Raw genomic sequence first — 16,766 nt, 5'->3', positions numbered from 1 at the left:
GCACGTAGAGAATATTATTTTACCTACTGTCTTATCAGTCTTGAGGCTTCCCGCGGGGATTAAATTACCTGGCAATTTTAGACTCCACAGCTTGCACCATACAAAATATGCCAAACAGACAAATGAAACCTTAGATTCTTACATAAATGAAATTCAAATCTTTTTGTCAACTTTTTAAACAAAATAAAAATATAGAATTTCTGGCCATTTTGGTAAACCTTCCCTAAAAACAAACATGCCAAACTAGAGGGTTGAAAGGTGATATCTGTGATAGAATATACAAAGTTTTTTGACGGATCAAATAGCTGAATCTTTTATAAGATAATATTTTACACCCAGAATAGCATTAGAGAGTACCAACTAGCACCATATTGCATCTATATGCATGGTGACAACATGATATCGACAAATTTTACACTTTAAATAATTAATACCTTTTCTTATAATATTTCACCTACTTGATATTCTGCACAAAGCTTGAAGGGGAGAATTTTTTAAGGACAATTGTATTGTTTGGCGAACTGGGTATCGTTTAACATGAAAGTTGATCTAACCAATGTTTTTATTTTTCAGAGATAACAATGGTTGCTGTGTTGTGATTCAGTTTGCAACCAAATCTCTCAGGTCTAATTGTATCATCATACTTGTTATTTGTGTAACAAGAGAAGATAAGATTTTACATGGTTAGAAATATAATGTTATGAAGTATACAAAAATCTGTTTAAAGGTGTATCCCAAATAGGATTATATTTCAAAGAAGATGATGTAAAGTGCCTTAAGTGCAAAATTTGAATAAATGTAGTCTTGAAGTAGATTTATTTACAGCCAAAATGTTGGACCTTCAGTATCTTTATAAACATTTCATTCTTTCTACTTAACAGCCAAATTTTTAGTTTAGTATTTTAAATAGAGTGCTTTGAAGGAGAACAAAACAAAGTGGTTTTAAATCGAAATATTATACCGATGCCGTATAGCATAAAGGCTTTGCTTTTCCTCATTAGCCAAATAAGAAAGAATTATTTGGCAAGATACATAATCTACATATTTCTCTGGAATTTTCAAATATTCAAAAAAAGATATATTTGTCACAGAATATAGGAAAATGGTGTTTGATAAAAATTAATCAGCATTTCCGATTGAAAACTTTCTATTTTCTCATCTCAGAAAACAATTCTCACAGTTTTATAATTAAGTTGATATTTCAATTTGTGTTATTTTGAAACCAATGTTGTCGGACCGCAGTAATATATTTATTTAAGGGAGGCAATTCAAACACGTCTTACTGGGAGTGAGAGGATAACAGAAGAGTTGACTATATTCACACTGTTTCAATTTTCAGAGTTCGTTTCCAGTACCGGTGTTCCTCTGTCAGGGATGCAAATTAATAGGAAACTATACCAATCCATGCATGTGAAGAAAGATTAACAATGAAAAGTGATTCCAGCTAACATTTTCCACTCAAACAGTGGATTGACTTGAAAATGGACTCGGGTGGAAATCTTAAAAATTTAAACATCTGCATGAAAACGCACACGTTGTTGCTATAAAAATTACTGATAAAGTCGTAAAATAACAATGAATCGCTTCATTGAAAGACAATAGCCGCAATCCATCCTTATAATCACAATTCACTGACCTTGTGACATTTACGACAGAACTGGTATATGACATGGCAAGACATTACTGTCAGTCTTAGAACTAAGGAAATAAATATATAAACCTCTGGTTGCATACGACTTTCGGGCCGACATTTTTTCATTCGAAACAGGTTCCAACGAAGACGGATTAGAAAATCAACTTGGGCGGTAAGCATGTATGTTGTCTGTATAGACCAAAATAAATGACAATCATCTTTCTCATCATTTTATTTAAAAAAAAAAACAGCATCTGCTTAAAAAAAACAGTGTCTGTTACACATATTAAAGAATTTAAAACAGAATGATGATAGCTAATATTGAAGAATGAATATAAATTCTTTCAGGTATATGCGTTTTGATGATTCTTTCATTCATGAAAAATGTTTAATGGTATGTTAAGGCTAATTTACATTCTGACAGCTTATAGGGCATGTTATAGTCTTTCATAGAGCAAGACGCAGACAACAGATTGTTTTGCATAGTGACTATCATTTGACCTACACAACTGGAAATAACTAATGTTTTTTTTTTTTTTACATCTCGTATGTCCACAAAGTTCCAATTACCTGATCAAATGAGCTTGATCTCTGACACATTTTTTCTTTTGCTATTGCATTTCAAGGAAATTTGCCTTGTAACAGTTGTGTGTGTCATACTTTAAATTTTATTTTAAAAAAAATATTTGAAATTTCACTGTCCATTATAAAACATTGAATTACATCCTAAACCCTCTTTAGTACGGTCGTCGAGACCTCATCATGGGTGATGGTCCACCCCTTGGTGGAGAAATTGAAATGTCTAAATAATCGCCAATTTGAAATTTTTTACTGGCTAAAGTTACATTATCATCAGTTGATTTTTTACCACAACAAGTTGTACCAATTTCTCGTAATCTGTATGTTGGAGTTCTTGGATCAGGATAAACAATCGCAAAATCAAAAAATGTCCCTTTCTTCCTGGCATCTGGATTAACTTCTTTCACTAGACTAGTCAATTCCTTTAATGTAGCATCCATCCTGAAAGACAACTTGAGAATTTGAGAAAAAGAAAGAACTTTTTTTTTACGGTGGCCAAAGCGTACATATATTATAAAAGCCTACTTACATCTGCTCAACCACAGAAAAATATACTAATCATATTCTGGTGTATTTAACTGTGACATCGTCTGATTTTCATGATTCATCATTCATCAAAAGAAGATGCAAAATGAAATATTCAGACTATTCACTATTTAGTTATGACAATATTATCTGAGATTCATATGCAGGACCTACCATGTATAAATCTGCAACTCATTTGCTGGTGTGTTGGCTCGTGCAAATTCCATAGTCTGATGGTGACGTCCTAAACTACAAAATACCCTTAAGAGTAATGGACATGTCTGAAATATAAAAAAATATATTAGTTTAGCTGACATGAATTCTGATTTCTTACAACTTAATTCTAGAATAGATGAGGTAAAAAATCTAAGACATCTTATAAGTAGTAAGTGTATGTATGGCTTTCTAAATGTGAGGTAAAACTGTTTCGAATTTCGAAAGTGAAAGGTTCTCTGGCCAGGGTAAGAAATCTGAGGACTAGCAACGGCTGGGGGAGTGGGATTTTCATCAATTAACCCATGCCAATTGATATTATAGCAAATTACTATAAATGTAAAGAACTTAATTATAATACCTTTTCTCTGTCTATGGGTTTCTCTGGTTCACGCTGATCTTCTACTATCAAGGATCCGATCGTCGCCATTTTCAAGTCGAGCACTGTTTGCAAATTGGAAATTTGTGTAGGACTGTAGGACTTGTTTGTAAGTAGTTATTGTTGCGACTCTGAGATCCTAACAGATATTTTTCACGGAAAAAATAAAAGATTGATCTCCAGAAATTTTTTTTTCTTACATTTGCGTATTTAACCTAATTCAAAATTATTATATACATTTATTTTCCATGGAACAAAGTGATTAGTCGTGATATGAAATCAGTATGATAATTTTTGAAAGCGAGTTCGACCTAAGCAGTGCCACCTATGTAGCTAGTCAGGTCGCCCTACAGTCAAAATGACACACAAAAGCGAACCTGTTGAGAACATTAAATATCAACTACACCCCGTAAGAAAAACATTTATTCACCTATGGCTAAACATAAAGTATTTATACCGTACTCGATGATATAAATACATTTGATGAAAATATTTTTACTTGGGTCGATTTGTCCACGACATTTTCAGAGCTCTTCAAAATAAATGAGTAGAAAAGTTGTAAACAGAAAGGCGCGTGTCTTGTTTGTAAACAAATCTTAAAAATCTTAAAATGACAGATGATTCAAATTACAGACAATACAACATTCCAAGATCAGATGTAGTGCAGTGTGTTGAATTTTCTCCGTTTGAATGGTCATCAAAACTGCTTGCCGTTGCAACCGGTAGCAGAGTTGCAATTTTCTCTTGCAGATTTCAGGTTAGTCTGAAAAAACAATAAAAGACCAACAACTGAGTCGTGGTCTCATAGAGATGCTAAATAATGAGCATCAAGCATATGATATTCAATGGTTTTGTATAAGCCTATTTCATGTGTCCATATTACAAAACAAACGGTCTGAAAAAACTTGTTGATTGGCTGGTAATCACATGAAATATGGACATACTTAACATCACTCATCAGTTCCTTATACAAGATTTACCTACATTAGTTAAATATAGACAGTAGAAATATGTAATAATTTAGGAAAAGTTGAAGAGATGTCCCACAGTTTAGGCCCTTCTCAAGCTTTTTATGTTAAATATAGGCTACTAAATATTCTTGGCATATACAGTACTTAATGTTCACAAATTCACAAGCACAACTATGGCTTATGATGTTTGCATATGTCCATGTACCAGGACATATAAGTTGACAATGTAATCTATCTCAAATGTTATAATCTGATCGAAACAGAATGAATTTATTGGCCTACCTGTAACCTATAAAGCTAAGCTTATATATTTTATGTTATAGGAAGAAGATAATGAAGTGAATGGGTTTGAATATAATCACATTAGAGAATTTAAACTAGATTGTAAATCATCTGCCATAGCCTGGAGTCCAGGAACCTCTCTCAGTACTCTTCCTAAAGTAATGTGGTATGTTCAAAAACTTATATTAACAAAGAATAGTCCTTAAAGACATCTATATCTGTATTTGGTAGTCTTGTCTGCCTGCCTTGATTCTCAATCTTAGTTCCACTTACTTTTCACAGAATTAAAAAGAATCACTTCACCTTCCATAAGTTTTAGAACTAGAGGTTAAGAACAATAGCAAAAGGTGTTTGACAGAGATAATAATTGTGTCAATGATTGTGTTTGACCACAGACACCAGATTCTGGTAAAAAAGAAAACCATAACTCTTATAGAATCTGGTGCCTGTATGTTTGACAGTGAATGAATATGAATGTGCTTGTATTTGTAGTTTTATTGCCGCTGGGGTTGATTATAAATTAAGATTACTACAGTCTGATTTAAAAGATGATGATACAGTTTTAGTAAGTTTCATTTAATTTTTTAAAGTTTTTGTCCGATTTTTTTCAAAAAAAACTGTTCTGTCCACATATACCTTAAAAATCTATTTAGCAACTCCACTCATGTACTTTGTTTCCCTGGCTTATACATTATAGACAGCATAGGATGAGCTATAGTCCTTTTTAGTCTTCATTTTGTTTCTTCATAGGCATTTGAAGGCCATTCATCTTATGTGAATTCAGTAACATTTGAACCAAACCAAGGAGAACAAATAGCGAGTACTGGTGATGATTTAACATGTCGTATTTGGAATAAAGATGGGGATATGTTGACATTATTTCAATTAACATCACCTGGTATGTCAGTTTGTTGGCATAATGAAGAAGATATGAAGGTATACATTGAATGTTATTCAATTGAAATATAATTTTAACATGGTGGTCAAATTTTTTCGACTTTTACATGTGAGATATAAAAAATAGATGCCAGAACAACTTGTAGTTACTTCAATACTTTACATATTCAACTACTACAAGAATTATTCTTGCAAATAAAGTAGCTTAATGGTCTTTCGTTTAGCCAACACAATGCATATTTCATGCTATTTTGATACTTTTCTTGCGCAATAAGTGATTCTCATTCATGAAAAATCTTATGTTAAAGTTTACAGATCCAAATTTTCCATGAATTAATAATGTCATTGAAGTATTTTGTTATGAAAATTTGGTGTTTTTAGATTTTAGTTGGTCAGAAGAATGGAGTCATCAGAATTTTTAGTTTACATAATCAACAACCTATAATGAGTTTAAATTGTGGTCAAACACCATTAATGTCTACTGATTGGTCCAGACATAATTGTTTATTAGTTGGTGCTATTGCAGGTAGTGACTGGATGATGTTTGATACCTCTTTATCCAGGTGACAACAACATTTATTAATATTAAAACAGTATCAATATACTGCCATTTTCACACCAAACATTAACATATTTCAATCCTGGTTCATGCTAATAGGTAAAGCTAAGATTAGGAACTGATGTAATAAATATTCTTCCTGTAACATGATTTTCAAACCAGAAAACTAACACGCTTCTACATACAATTTTTTTGGTAATAATGAACACTTTCTCACAAAGCTCTTGTTTTGGACAATATTTTATCATTGTTTATATATGTATATAATATAAGCATTGAATATTTGTATCCCTTTTATAAAAACATGGTTCAACAAAGTATTCTGTATTCTGAGCTTGTGAAAAATTTAAACAATAAGTTGAATATTTTTAAATAATATTATTATCTTGTAGTCAACCTATAGAAAAACGTCAAGCTCACATTGATGGAGGAAAAATATTTCGCTGGTCAAGATGTCATGAAAGTTTATTAGCTACAATTGGACGACCTGGTAGACAAATAAAAGTTTTTAACACCAGACATCAACAGGTAATAATTATCTTTATAACATATTATCTTATACAATTGAATTTGATGTACAATGAAAAAAAGTTTTTCAATTAAATGATATAACATTTCGTATAAGTGTAAACCTTTTTCAATTTCAGCTCCATATAAATACATCACTACCAGTAGCTTATGGACTAACCTGGCATCTGAACCTTCCTATTATTGCTGTAGGTGGAGATAAAAGAGTTCATATATGGGTTGTAGAGTCAGCTTGAAAACAACCTACAGTTTGAAAATTGAATCATTGTTACAATATAGGAATGTCTGTTTTGAAAAGAGAATTGAGTTTGAGATAATGAAATAGATTAAATTGAATGTATGAGTGATGGATCTCAAAAATTATTCTTTTTAAAATATATACCAGAAAAATAACTCTAAAAGATACACATTTATTGTTTTGTATAGTGAGTAATATGTAAAATAAAACTTGAAAGTCAATAAATTGATAAAGTAAAAAAGATATTAATATTACATAGAGCCCATTTAGTTGAAAGCTTGGAAAACTCATGAAATGGTTATCTACTCCTGTCTACAATAAACAAGATAGTACTCTATACTTGGCGATCAGTGAGAATAAAATATTATCTTGCAATAAAATATATGCCATATTATCCCCCCTCAAAAATCATAAACGTCTTGGTGGAATTCTACACCCTTGCTAGTTGACTGTATGTTTAAATATTAACCCCTGAAAGCAGTGTTTATTTCCCCATAATGATAGCAAAGTTCACATTAATTCCTTAAGTCAGATAAGGACATAAACAAAGAACAGACACTAAATTTAGTTTGATATTTATTTATAAGTGACTAATATGATACATTTACAATTTACAAAATATGAAAGAATGAATATTAATATCAGACCCCTTATAATAAAATATTTACAACTGTGGTACACTTACTATATACTAGAATTGTAAATGTAAATGCAACAAGCTAATTTATAAAAAGGAATATATAACAAAGAATAACAGAATGTAACAAAAAAAATTCTTAAATAGCATTTTTATTTTTTTATGATTCATGCTTATTTCATTGAGCTAAATTTAATAATGTAGATCACCAGTTTAAAATTAAAGCAGATTCCTTGGCCATTTTAAGTATCAATGTCTGAGCCATTCTATCATTTAGCCCAATAGCATTTTTTTCCTATCTGCTGATCCTTGGACCGAAAGACTAAACTTATTTAAGATCTCTTAAGACTCTAAAAAGTTATGATCAAGATAAACCACATGAGCATCAATTTGTTAAATGTAACCAAACTAATGACACCATTATTAAAATGCTCTTACTGACTGAAAAACAGTCCTTTTAAAAAAAAAATGAGATTCTCTTAATAATAACTAATTCATGTAACTTTAACCCTGTGTCAGTAATTTGTAATTGATCATCGATTGCAAATTAATTGTTCAACAAATGTTTTGTTATTTAAATTGTTTTTTCACTTCTGAGATAACAAATTTGATCAAAGGTTATTTCCAGCTTGCAACCAATCTATAAACCAAGCATTTTTCCAAAAGATATGTGTAATACATAATAAGTTCTATTTTGGTTATTCTTTTCACTTATATTGTTATATGACAGGATGTAAGTACTAATTATAAATATAACAGTACTGGGTTTAAACATAAATATATTATATAGTTAAATAAATTTCATATATTGATATAGTATATTATATAATTCCAAAATAAATAGATAGATATAACTGTATTCATCCTAATATCAGAACTAAGGATTTCTTTGTTTCTTTCTTATGAATGCTATAAGGGACTCAATATTATTTAATTTAGCACACACCTTTTTCAAAACTATGGAATACATAAATTCTGAAGGAATGGTGAAAGTCAGCATTTAGAATCTGTATCATTGATATGGCACAAAGAAAAAAGTAACAAAAACAAATAGAATAGACATAAAAGATACATTCGTATTATAATTATTTAATTACAGCTTTTTCCTATTATAGGAGTCATAGAAGTTAAGAAGTGGCCACGCTCAAAGTCAGAATCTGACACATTGCCTGTTTTGTAAGCTTTCCTAAGCATTTTAAAGCACTCAATAAGATTGAACCAGTTAAGTTTCAAGTTAACTACTCTGATCATATGTGTTGCCAGGAAGCTATGTACAGACTTCAATCAGAGAAGTCACAAGAAAATGATAGATATATGAAGTAACCATAATTATTTAAATATCAAGAATATCAGACCTCCATTTTACAATCAAATCTTACCAACATAATTTATTGCTGCCCAAATCGAACAATCAACTTTTACATATGTTATAACTTCTGATCATAAGATTTTTTGTAAAAAATGGGGGCCAATTCATATTTGAGTTTTCCAACTCATATTAATATATAAAATACAATTTGAATAATTTGTCCAACACAACCTGTTGTCATCATCTTAAAAAGACGAAGTAGGCATCTACAATTATGAAATACAATACAATACATAATCATCATATATCTTTACATTATTATATTCTAAAGCTTTTTATATAACACATGCTTGGAAATATCAAAATGATTTGTGAAAGCACAGTTAAGTCTTAACTACAAAAACTAAATAATAAAATTTATCAAAAAAAAGAAAGAAAGATGAGAGGAATGACTTGAAAATATTTTGAGTCTGGAATTGATGAATATAGTTAATGATACATATATATGATGATACATATGCGTGGAATGTAGTTAAGACAAGTTTAGCACTTTATACAATGATGGAAAGCATTTACTACATACACTAAATAGAATACTTATATTCTAGAACAAAAGATCTATCAAGCTTTAGCCCAGTGCTGATGTATCAATTAACAACTTACGTTGAATGAAATTTCCAAATACCATCATCATAGGATGTGACAGAATTGAAAGACTAATACAGCCTTCATCTGTTTCATGTTTCCCCCCTACATCATTTGAGCCTTTGTCAACCAACTCTTTCCTGCTTATCAGTTGCATAGCACTTGTATATTACAGAAAAAGGATAATGGTACATGTTTTATGCAAGGATAAAACCTCAGATTCTCAAGGATCCTGTCTTCTAGATTCCTTTAAATCACATTAGATAATGGTAGATATTTATCTAAAATTTTAACTCAAAGTGGTTTAATCTTAACGATCAATATAAGTTGCAATTTTCTACACATTTAAGTAGATCATTCAATAATCTTCTGTCTACTTGCGAATATAATGCGCTACAACATGAAGATGGAATTTGACTATTAATATAGATGATCATTTTATGTTTTTTTGATCTTAAATAACTTTGACAAGAAGAGCATATAAAAGAATAAAGTTGGAATGCAATCTTTCTTTGTGCCATTACTAAATGGAATGGCTTTATAAAGCTTTCTCTGTAATATAAAAGGGAAGATGTCATATGTTCCTTAGAATGTTGTAAAATATTGGAATTTTGAAGAAAAATTAAACTATTCAAATTCAAGGCTTAAAATTACAAGCAGAATTTTTAAGAAAAGTTTCATGATTTATGGGTAAAACGAATCTCAATTTTGAGAAACTGAATACAAGACAAACCTGTTATAATGATAATAATGATTTGTTCATTATATCAGATCTTTAAGTATATAAATAATGTATTTTGATCATAATGAATAATATACGAGTACATCAAATATCTACATAATTATGCATGTTACTACCAGTACCTATATAATTCTATACAGTACTTTTCAGCTAGGCTCTTATAAAAGGTTAGAAGAAATAGACTATGTGATGATCATCAAAATCATAATTTTGTAACTGAATAAACTACATTATTGAATAAGAAAAATCTGGATTTCTTCCATTGTTTATCAAATACTTTTAAGATATCATGATTGTTTTGTTAGTGTTATTATCATAATTACTGACAAAAAATTAAATATTATTCTTATTATTATGACTCTATTACATTTTAGAATGAGATATTTTAAGATCATGATTTAAGTTCATAAATAAATGAATTTTTGATAGAAATTATTTCATAAAAAGTTTTGATTCAATTGATGATTCAATGATTATTTAAGAAATCATGATTTCAGTTCATTTTCCACTAGAGTTACGTCTATATATTAATTACTAGCATCATATTTTGTAAGTAGCTAATATAAGGGAAATCATCTAGCAGGAAAATCAGGGTTGAAATACAGCATTAAGTTAGATACCAGATTAGAAAAGCAGGGGACATATCATATTTTTTTTTAGCACAGAATTAATAAAGCATTCAATTTTTGAGTGGCAGTTTTATAAGGAATCTATTTGGCAAAAGTAACTGCAGACCTGTGTAGCAAACAGTATACCATACAGCTCTGGATTACTTCACAAGAATGTCCCTAAAACACACATATTAGTATTTTACAAGAAAGTGTCCCATCTGCATGTAATATAAGTAACTGCCAGGCCACTTTTGTCAGTAAATTGAGTTTTACTCAACATGAAAATATTAGCTTTGAAATAGAACAAATAGTCTTAGAATGACATTGCTTCTATTAAAATCTTGTTTTGCAGGTTAACATTTAACATAAAGAAGACACATCAGTCAAATTATTAAAAATGTGCTGAAAATAACACTTTAAGGTCATCTTAAAATTCCAAAAAGTACAAAAATACTTGGTAAAGTCCAATTCACTGACGAAAGTAAGAAGACAGTAGTCTATGATTCAATAAATAAACAGCTACAAGTACATTATATTATCCTTAATATATCATAAATAAATTTGATGAGTAATGTTTAAAAATCACCAGCTCTCTTTTATAAAATAATATAAATAAAAACTTAAGATATCTTACACGTTTGTTTCTGCTAAAAGTTTTTTAATTCTCTCAATTTCAACTTGTGTATTAAGTCGTAATTTCTTTTCATCATCCACCTCATTCATTAATTCACGTAATTTCTTAGTATGTGCTGTTTTCATTGTATCTAATTCTAATTTCAGTTCATTAAACGTTGATTTGCTCACAGTATTTAAACGCATTTCTCTAACTTCACGCTGTAAATCTTCTACCATTTTCTGTAGATGAGCTCCACCAGAATCTAGAAAATTAGAATTGAAGTGTCAGATAGTAATCATGCCACAAGAGAGAAAGTATTTTTATGCTTATGTTAAGAGGGAATTTCATCTACGCACATCATGTTCATTTCCACCCATTTTAATGTAAAGTTTATGACCAAATGAAGTTTTAGTAAAACCAAATATTTTAAAGGTAGTCTTACTGGAAGTCATTTCTGGTGCAGGTGGTCTTTGTGGTGGTATGTGTCTGTTGTCTCGTACATCTCTATTATCTCGACTATGTATATCGTGATTTTCCTTAATATCTCGATTATCACGATGATCTTTTATTTCCCGATGATCTTTTATTTCCCGATGATCTTTGACCTCTCTGTGATCTTTAACTTCCCTATGATCTTTAGTAATGCGACTCTCTCTCTGTTCTCTAATATCATGTAAAGGCTCATGTAATGGCTTCTTGTCTATACTGTTTTGAGATTTCTGTAATACATATTGATAAATCAATAAATCATAACAATACACAAACAAAACCCTATGAAACTTTGTTTTTACAACCAATATGAATGAATATATTCCAAAAGCCCATTTTAAGTTTTCTGACATATCCCTTAAACTTGAAAATCAGGTAATTACTGTATAAAACATCTGGTTGTTTTGTTTCTTTAGTGTCATCTATTGCTATAATTAGGTAGGTAGGTTAATAAGTAAAAATATGATATAAGCGGCAAAGAAGCTATGTGATTAAATATCAGCATTAACAGCTTAATTATTACAAATATAGAGTATATTCAGAATTCTTTTATAATTTTTAGAATAATGCTGGAAAAATAAGTTTAAATAGTTGAAAAATTGGAAAAAGTAAGATATTTACATTTTGTTCTGAGATATCTCTAGATAATTCTGGTAGTTTATTATTGATATTATCTGTATGATTCTCTTCCACATCCTAAAAATAAGTAAAAGCAAAGTAAGCCGATATAGCTAGCAAGCTCAAATTCATAGCAAATACCTACACCTAAACACCATTTCAAACACGATCTTAAATAGCTAAGCACTGATGGAATTTCATTTTTAGCTTTTAATTAGTTACAGCCTTGTGAATGTGAAATTGTTCTGTTGCTGAGCCAGTCCAATTTAGGATTGTCAAAAAATGCAATGATGGGAACATGAACAATAGTTGTGAACTAAAATATTAAAAGTAGCAAAATCTAGGCTAGCAGAAAAATCTTACCATTGGTGTAAACACATTCGAAGGAGGTCTTTTCTTAGGAGGTTTTGCCCTATTTGCAGTAAGATGAACTAATTTTTGTGAATTTGGTTCTAGTTCTTCAAAATGTACATGTTCTGAAAAATATACATCAAGATAGTTCCTAGCTTTAGGCAACAACAGAAAGATTTGTACAGCATAACTCACAGGGCCTCAGCTTTTGTCCCATTTGATTGTCATTACTGACAAGGGGGAAACAAACTAAGTTAAAATATATGAAGGTATTATCTCGACTCATGTAAGGATTGAATCCAGGACCTTCAGGTAAGCGAGTAAGCTGAGAAATTTATCTCAATCAACATCTCTACAGCATAGTTTTCATTTCAGGAGAATAATTTTAGATGAAACATTCGTTCTGCACAATGTGATTACTAAAATGTCAACAGGTCATGATTTATTCCACCTACCGTCATTATTTCTATGATTATTTTTTTCTTCATTGTGAGAATGTTGATCTTTATTTTTCATTCCATCTCTACTAGAAGATAATATGCTTTTATGATCAGGTTTACTCGTTTCTGATAACCTAGGAGTTTCGGAAGACTTTAAAGGTTTTTTACTTATTGGAGGTGGAATGTTAGGCTTTCTTACACTTCCTAGTCCTTTCTCTATTTCTGAAATAAATTCAAATATCAGATTAAATCTGAAGTCAAAGAATAATTAAAATTTTCAATCAGTAAAAGTCAATAGATATGCATAAAACAAAACATTGTTAATATGAGGAGTAATAGTGTATTAACACTGATCAGGAGTTAATCAATCTGTTACTAATAAACAAAACAGCATCTTATCATTATAATACTACTTATACGTGGCCAAGAAATGGCAGCTGATGTACATTGTTCACTGTATATGACTCACCAACTTAACTGATAAGGTTTAAGATCACTGTAAAGAAGTTTGGCTATTCAACAGATTTGAGCTTTTTGTCAATCATTATGTAATCGATGAATCTATCTTTCTCTCTCTATCAACCAACACTAAGCTTAACACCAAATGATAGAAATAATTTAACTCACCATGATCTTTTTTATAAGAAGTATTTTTAGTAGAATCTGACAGTATCTTTTTATCATGTGATAAGTCTGATTTCTCTGGTAATTTAGGGTATAAACTTTTGCTGGCCACTGTACTAGATATATTGGGAGGAGGAGGTTTTTTAGGTTTCAGCTGAAACATAATAAATGTTTAATTACTAATTAAGATAATAAATTATTTAGTCTCTCAAAAATAGAATGTGAACTTTCCAAAAGGAAACACATTCCAAACTTAACCACTCAGCAAAAATTCTTATAAAACAAGGAATTGAGCCAAGGATGATGTCCAATGCCATGACTCACTGTGCAATGAGAGGAATGTTCCCAAGAAATCAGTATAAGCTGATATTTTGTTAATGTCCAACAGTCGAGAAGAAATAAGAATAACGCAAATACATACATCTTCTGGAGGCATTAATTCTACAAAATTATCAGGAAAAACACCAATTCTGCCATTTAATTCACCTTTCCACCAACCATCATCTTCTAAATGTCTATCTATAACATTGACTACTTCACCTTCTTTTAGAGATAATTCATCAGGCTGGTCGGCAGAATAGGAAAATCTAACTAATGCTTTCTCACCTACAACAAATATACGCACTCAATGACAAACAGATTAAAAGTAGCTTTTTTTTAAAGATGTTCACAAATGAATTTTATATCATACTATGTCAAAACTTTGGGAAAGTTTACCACTATGCTTGCAAGTAATTAAACACATGATCCGACCTTGTTATTTCATAAACTTTAATTTCTGAGAAATGGTTATCATGTGATCAGTGCCAGTTTCTTTCACAATAGTATTATATAGCTTGAAAGACATACATAAAAACAACCTTATATAATTGCCCTATTTCAATAATTATCTTACAATTCAAGTGTTATTTCTAACATAGAAAATTTTGGTTTAAATAGGACCTGTTTTGAAAATGCAAAAGCCCTTTCAAATAATTTTCTGGAGTAAAATTAGTCACCTGCTGATGTTTTCTCTCTCTTAACAACATCATTATTATTAGATGTTATAGGTGGTGGTCTGGTACTTTCCTATAATCAAAATACAACATCAGTATACAACTTTTCATCCTAATCATATTGTTTGATCAAAATATGAACTTTAATTTCATATGTCTACAGATATAACAGATATACATTTTTTTGTGAAAATTTTGTTAGTAGCCAACTACTTTTTAAGCATAGTGTACGTTTTTTTTAGTTTATTTCTTATTTAGAATAATACAGTTCAAGTTCATTATTAATCAAGGTTGTAGTGATATCAGTATATTTGAGAGGCAGACTAAAATCGGTTTCAACTGCACTTCATAAAACTACATGTGGGTGACCTGCTGACTTCATCAAATCAATTATTAGCATGGTGATCAAAAACTGACCTTAATTTCTGGAGGTTTATCTTTCTCAGGTGGTGGTGCTGGTTGTTTCTTACTACCTACTGCTCGTAATTTTATAGGACCACCTTGAAAAATATTGCCTAATCCTACACCAATGATCTTTTTAGATGATTTGGTAGATTCACCTTCTGATACATCTCCTATAATCACACAAGATATTGAGAAATATATATGCTCCAACAAGAAACAGCAAAGATGCATTGGCGCTTCAATAAGACATGCATCACATATACTCCAAAATATTGAAATTGACTCGTCTCTTTATCATATAATATGTACAAATTTCATATCAAAACAACATTTAAAAAAATTGGGAAAAAAAAATTTCCATAACATTTCAAATATTCTTAGTAAGTTTTAGTTAAATTGCAGAAGAAAAGTTAAAGTAATAAATAAGTACTGACCACTAGTACTAGATTCTGGTACTAGTGCTTCCTCTACTGGATCTTCAGTTACAGTAACCATTTCAACAAAATTAGATGGGAACACACCAGCTTTGTCTCTTAATATACCTTCATACCACCCATCTTCTACCTCTCTTATAAACTCTACCATATCACCAACTTGTAGTTCTAACTCATCATCATTTTCTTTTTTATAATCATATAACACTTTACATTTCTTCTTTTCTGTACATAGAATACAGAGATATTAAAGGAACTTAATGGATATAATTTTCGTCCAATTCAAGACAATTAAATTCAATACATCAGAATACTTACTGCACATTATTCATCTGCAGAGCTGGCATAGAAATGAGATCCCAAACCCTACAGCAAATAAACTTTAAGACTGGAAGCTCTGCATTTACCTTTTTTGCGAGGTGGTGGTCCTCCAAGGCCCATAGGCACACCATCTTTAAATTTACTAGCCAGTTCTCTTACTGATTTCCTCTGAGGAGCTTCTCTTTTCTGTAATCCAGTTTTATCCCTTATTATCTTGTCTTTATCTGTATTCTTGATAATCTACAAAAAATACATAAACAATAACGAAATGTTTCAAGGAACTAAGTTTTTATCCTACCTCAACAACTAATAGTTGTTTATATACACAGATACAGAAACTAAACCTGGTTGTTTTGGCACTTTCTGATTCCTCATAGCAGGGCTACTGATTTGCCTCTATTGTTCAGACATGTCTGGCAGAGCAGTTCAAATATTAATAATTACGGTATATGATTTATTTCGAACACATAATACAGTACGCTTATACATGTCCAAGACTCACAAGCTTATGTCGGACATCAAGTAAAATGGGTAAATTCATGCCATAGCAAAAAATAACTCACTTGTACAAAATTTTCTGGAAAAACACCCTTTTTACCATCTAATTCCCCACGAAGCCAACCATCTTCCGATTGTGATACATTTTTTATGATTTCTCCTACTTTTAATGACAATTCATCATCTTGTACTGCCTCATATTCATATTCTACAACAGCTTCTACAAT

The 16,766-nt window shown here is 30.5% G+C and overlaps 3 protein-coding genes across 3 annotated transcripts; 1 reads left to right on the top strand and 2 right to left on the bottom strand.

Moving 5' to 3' along the window:
• Positions 1 to 1,848: 1,848 nt before the first annotated feature.
• LOTGIDRAFT_183100 (hypothetical protein) lies at positions 1,849 to 3,598 on the bottom strand. The gene is made up of 3 exons (XM_009061913.1): positions 3,312 to 3,598; positions 2,912 to 3,018; positions 1,849 to 2,653 (listed from the first exon to the last, which is right to left on the bottom strand). The coding sequence occupies exons 1-3, from the start codon at positions 3,378 to 3,380 to the stop codon at positions 2,371 to 2,373; spliced, it is 459 nt and encodes a 152-aa protein (XP_009060161.1). The 5' UTR covers positions 3,381 to 3,598; the 3' UTR covers positions 1,849 to 2,370.
• Positions 3,599 to 3,884: 286 nt separating this feature from the next.
• Positions 3,885 to 7,039, top strand: LOTGIDRAFT_203162 (hypothetical protein). The gene is made up of 7 exons (XM_009061912.1): positions 3,885 to 4,086; positions 4,624 to 4,748; positions 5,075 to 5,147; positions 5,333 to 5,518; positions 5,861 to 6,042; positions 6,431 to 6,566; positions 6,686 to 7,039. The coding sequence occupies exons 1-7, from the start codon at positions 3,940 to 3,942 to the stop codon at positions 6,800 to 6,802; spliced, it is 966 nt and encodes a 321-aa protein (XP_009060160.1). The 5' UTR covers positions 3,885 to 3,939; the 3' UTR covers positions 6,803 to 7,039.
• A 6,767-nt stretch (positions 7,040 to 13,806) lies between these two features.
• On the bottom strand, positions 13,807 to 16,766 carry LOTGIDRAFT_106309 (hypothetical protein; the record flags this gene model as incomplete). Its single annotated transcript, XM_009061911.1, has 8 exons — positions 13,807 to 14,040; positions 14,308 to 14,510; positions 14,885 to 14,954; positions 15,299 to 15,456; positions 15,730 to 15,940; positions 16,102 to 16,265; positions 16,386 to 16,437; positions 16,605 to 16,766. Coding segments are annotated over 8 exons (1,254 nt in total), but the record flags the coding sequence as incomplete, so codon positions are not given.

The sequence above is a fragment of the Lottia gigantea genome, assembly GCF_000327385.1.
Source record: "Lottia gigantea unplaced genomic scaffold LOTGIsca_5, whole genome shotgun sequence".
NCBI classification, from domain to species: domain Eukaryota; kingdom Metazoa; phylum Mollusca; class Gastropoda; family Lottiidae; genus Lottia; species Lottia gigantea.
Note: the sequence above shows the minus strand (reverse complement) of the source record. Positions and strands in the feature narration are given on the sequence as shown.

Bases quoted from the DNA above. Each gene is read 5' to 3' on its own strand.
- LOTGIDRAFT_183100 (XM_009061913.1), bottom strand. From the start codon at position 3,380: ATGGCGACGATCGGATCCTTGATAGTAGAAGATCAGCGTGAACCAGAG. The intron at 3,019-3,311 runs GTATTATAATTA...TTTATATTTCAG, and splicing joins AACCCATAGACAGAGAAAAG to ACATGTCCATTACTCTTAAG. The intron at 2,654-2,911 runs GTAGGTCCTGCA...GTTGTCTTTCAG, and splicing joins GAGTTGCAGATTTATACATG to GATGGATGCTACATTAAAGG.
- LOTGIDRAFT_203162 (XM_009061912.1), top strand. From the start codon at position 3,940: ATGACAGATGATTCAAATTACAGACAATACAACATTCCAAGATCAGAT. The intron at 4,087-4,623 runs GTTAGTCTGAAA...TTTATGTTATAG, and splicing joins TTTTCTCTTGCAGATTTCAG to GAAGAAGATAATGAAGTGAA. The intron at 6,043-6,430 runs GTGACAACAACA...ATTATCTTGTAG, and splicing joins TTTGATACCTCTTTATCCAG to TCAACCTATAGAAAAACGTC.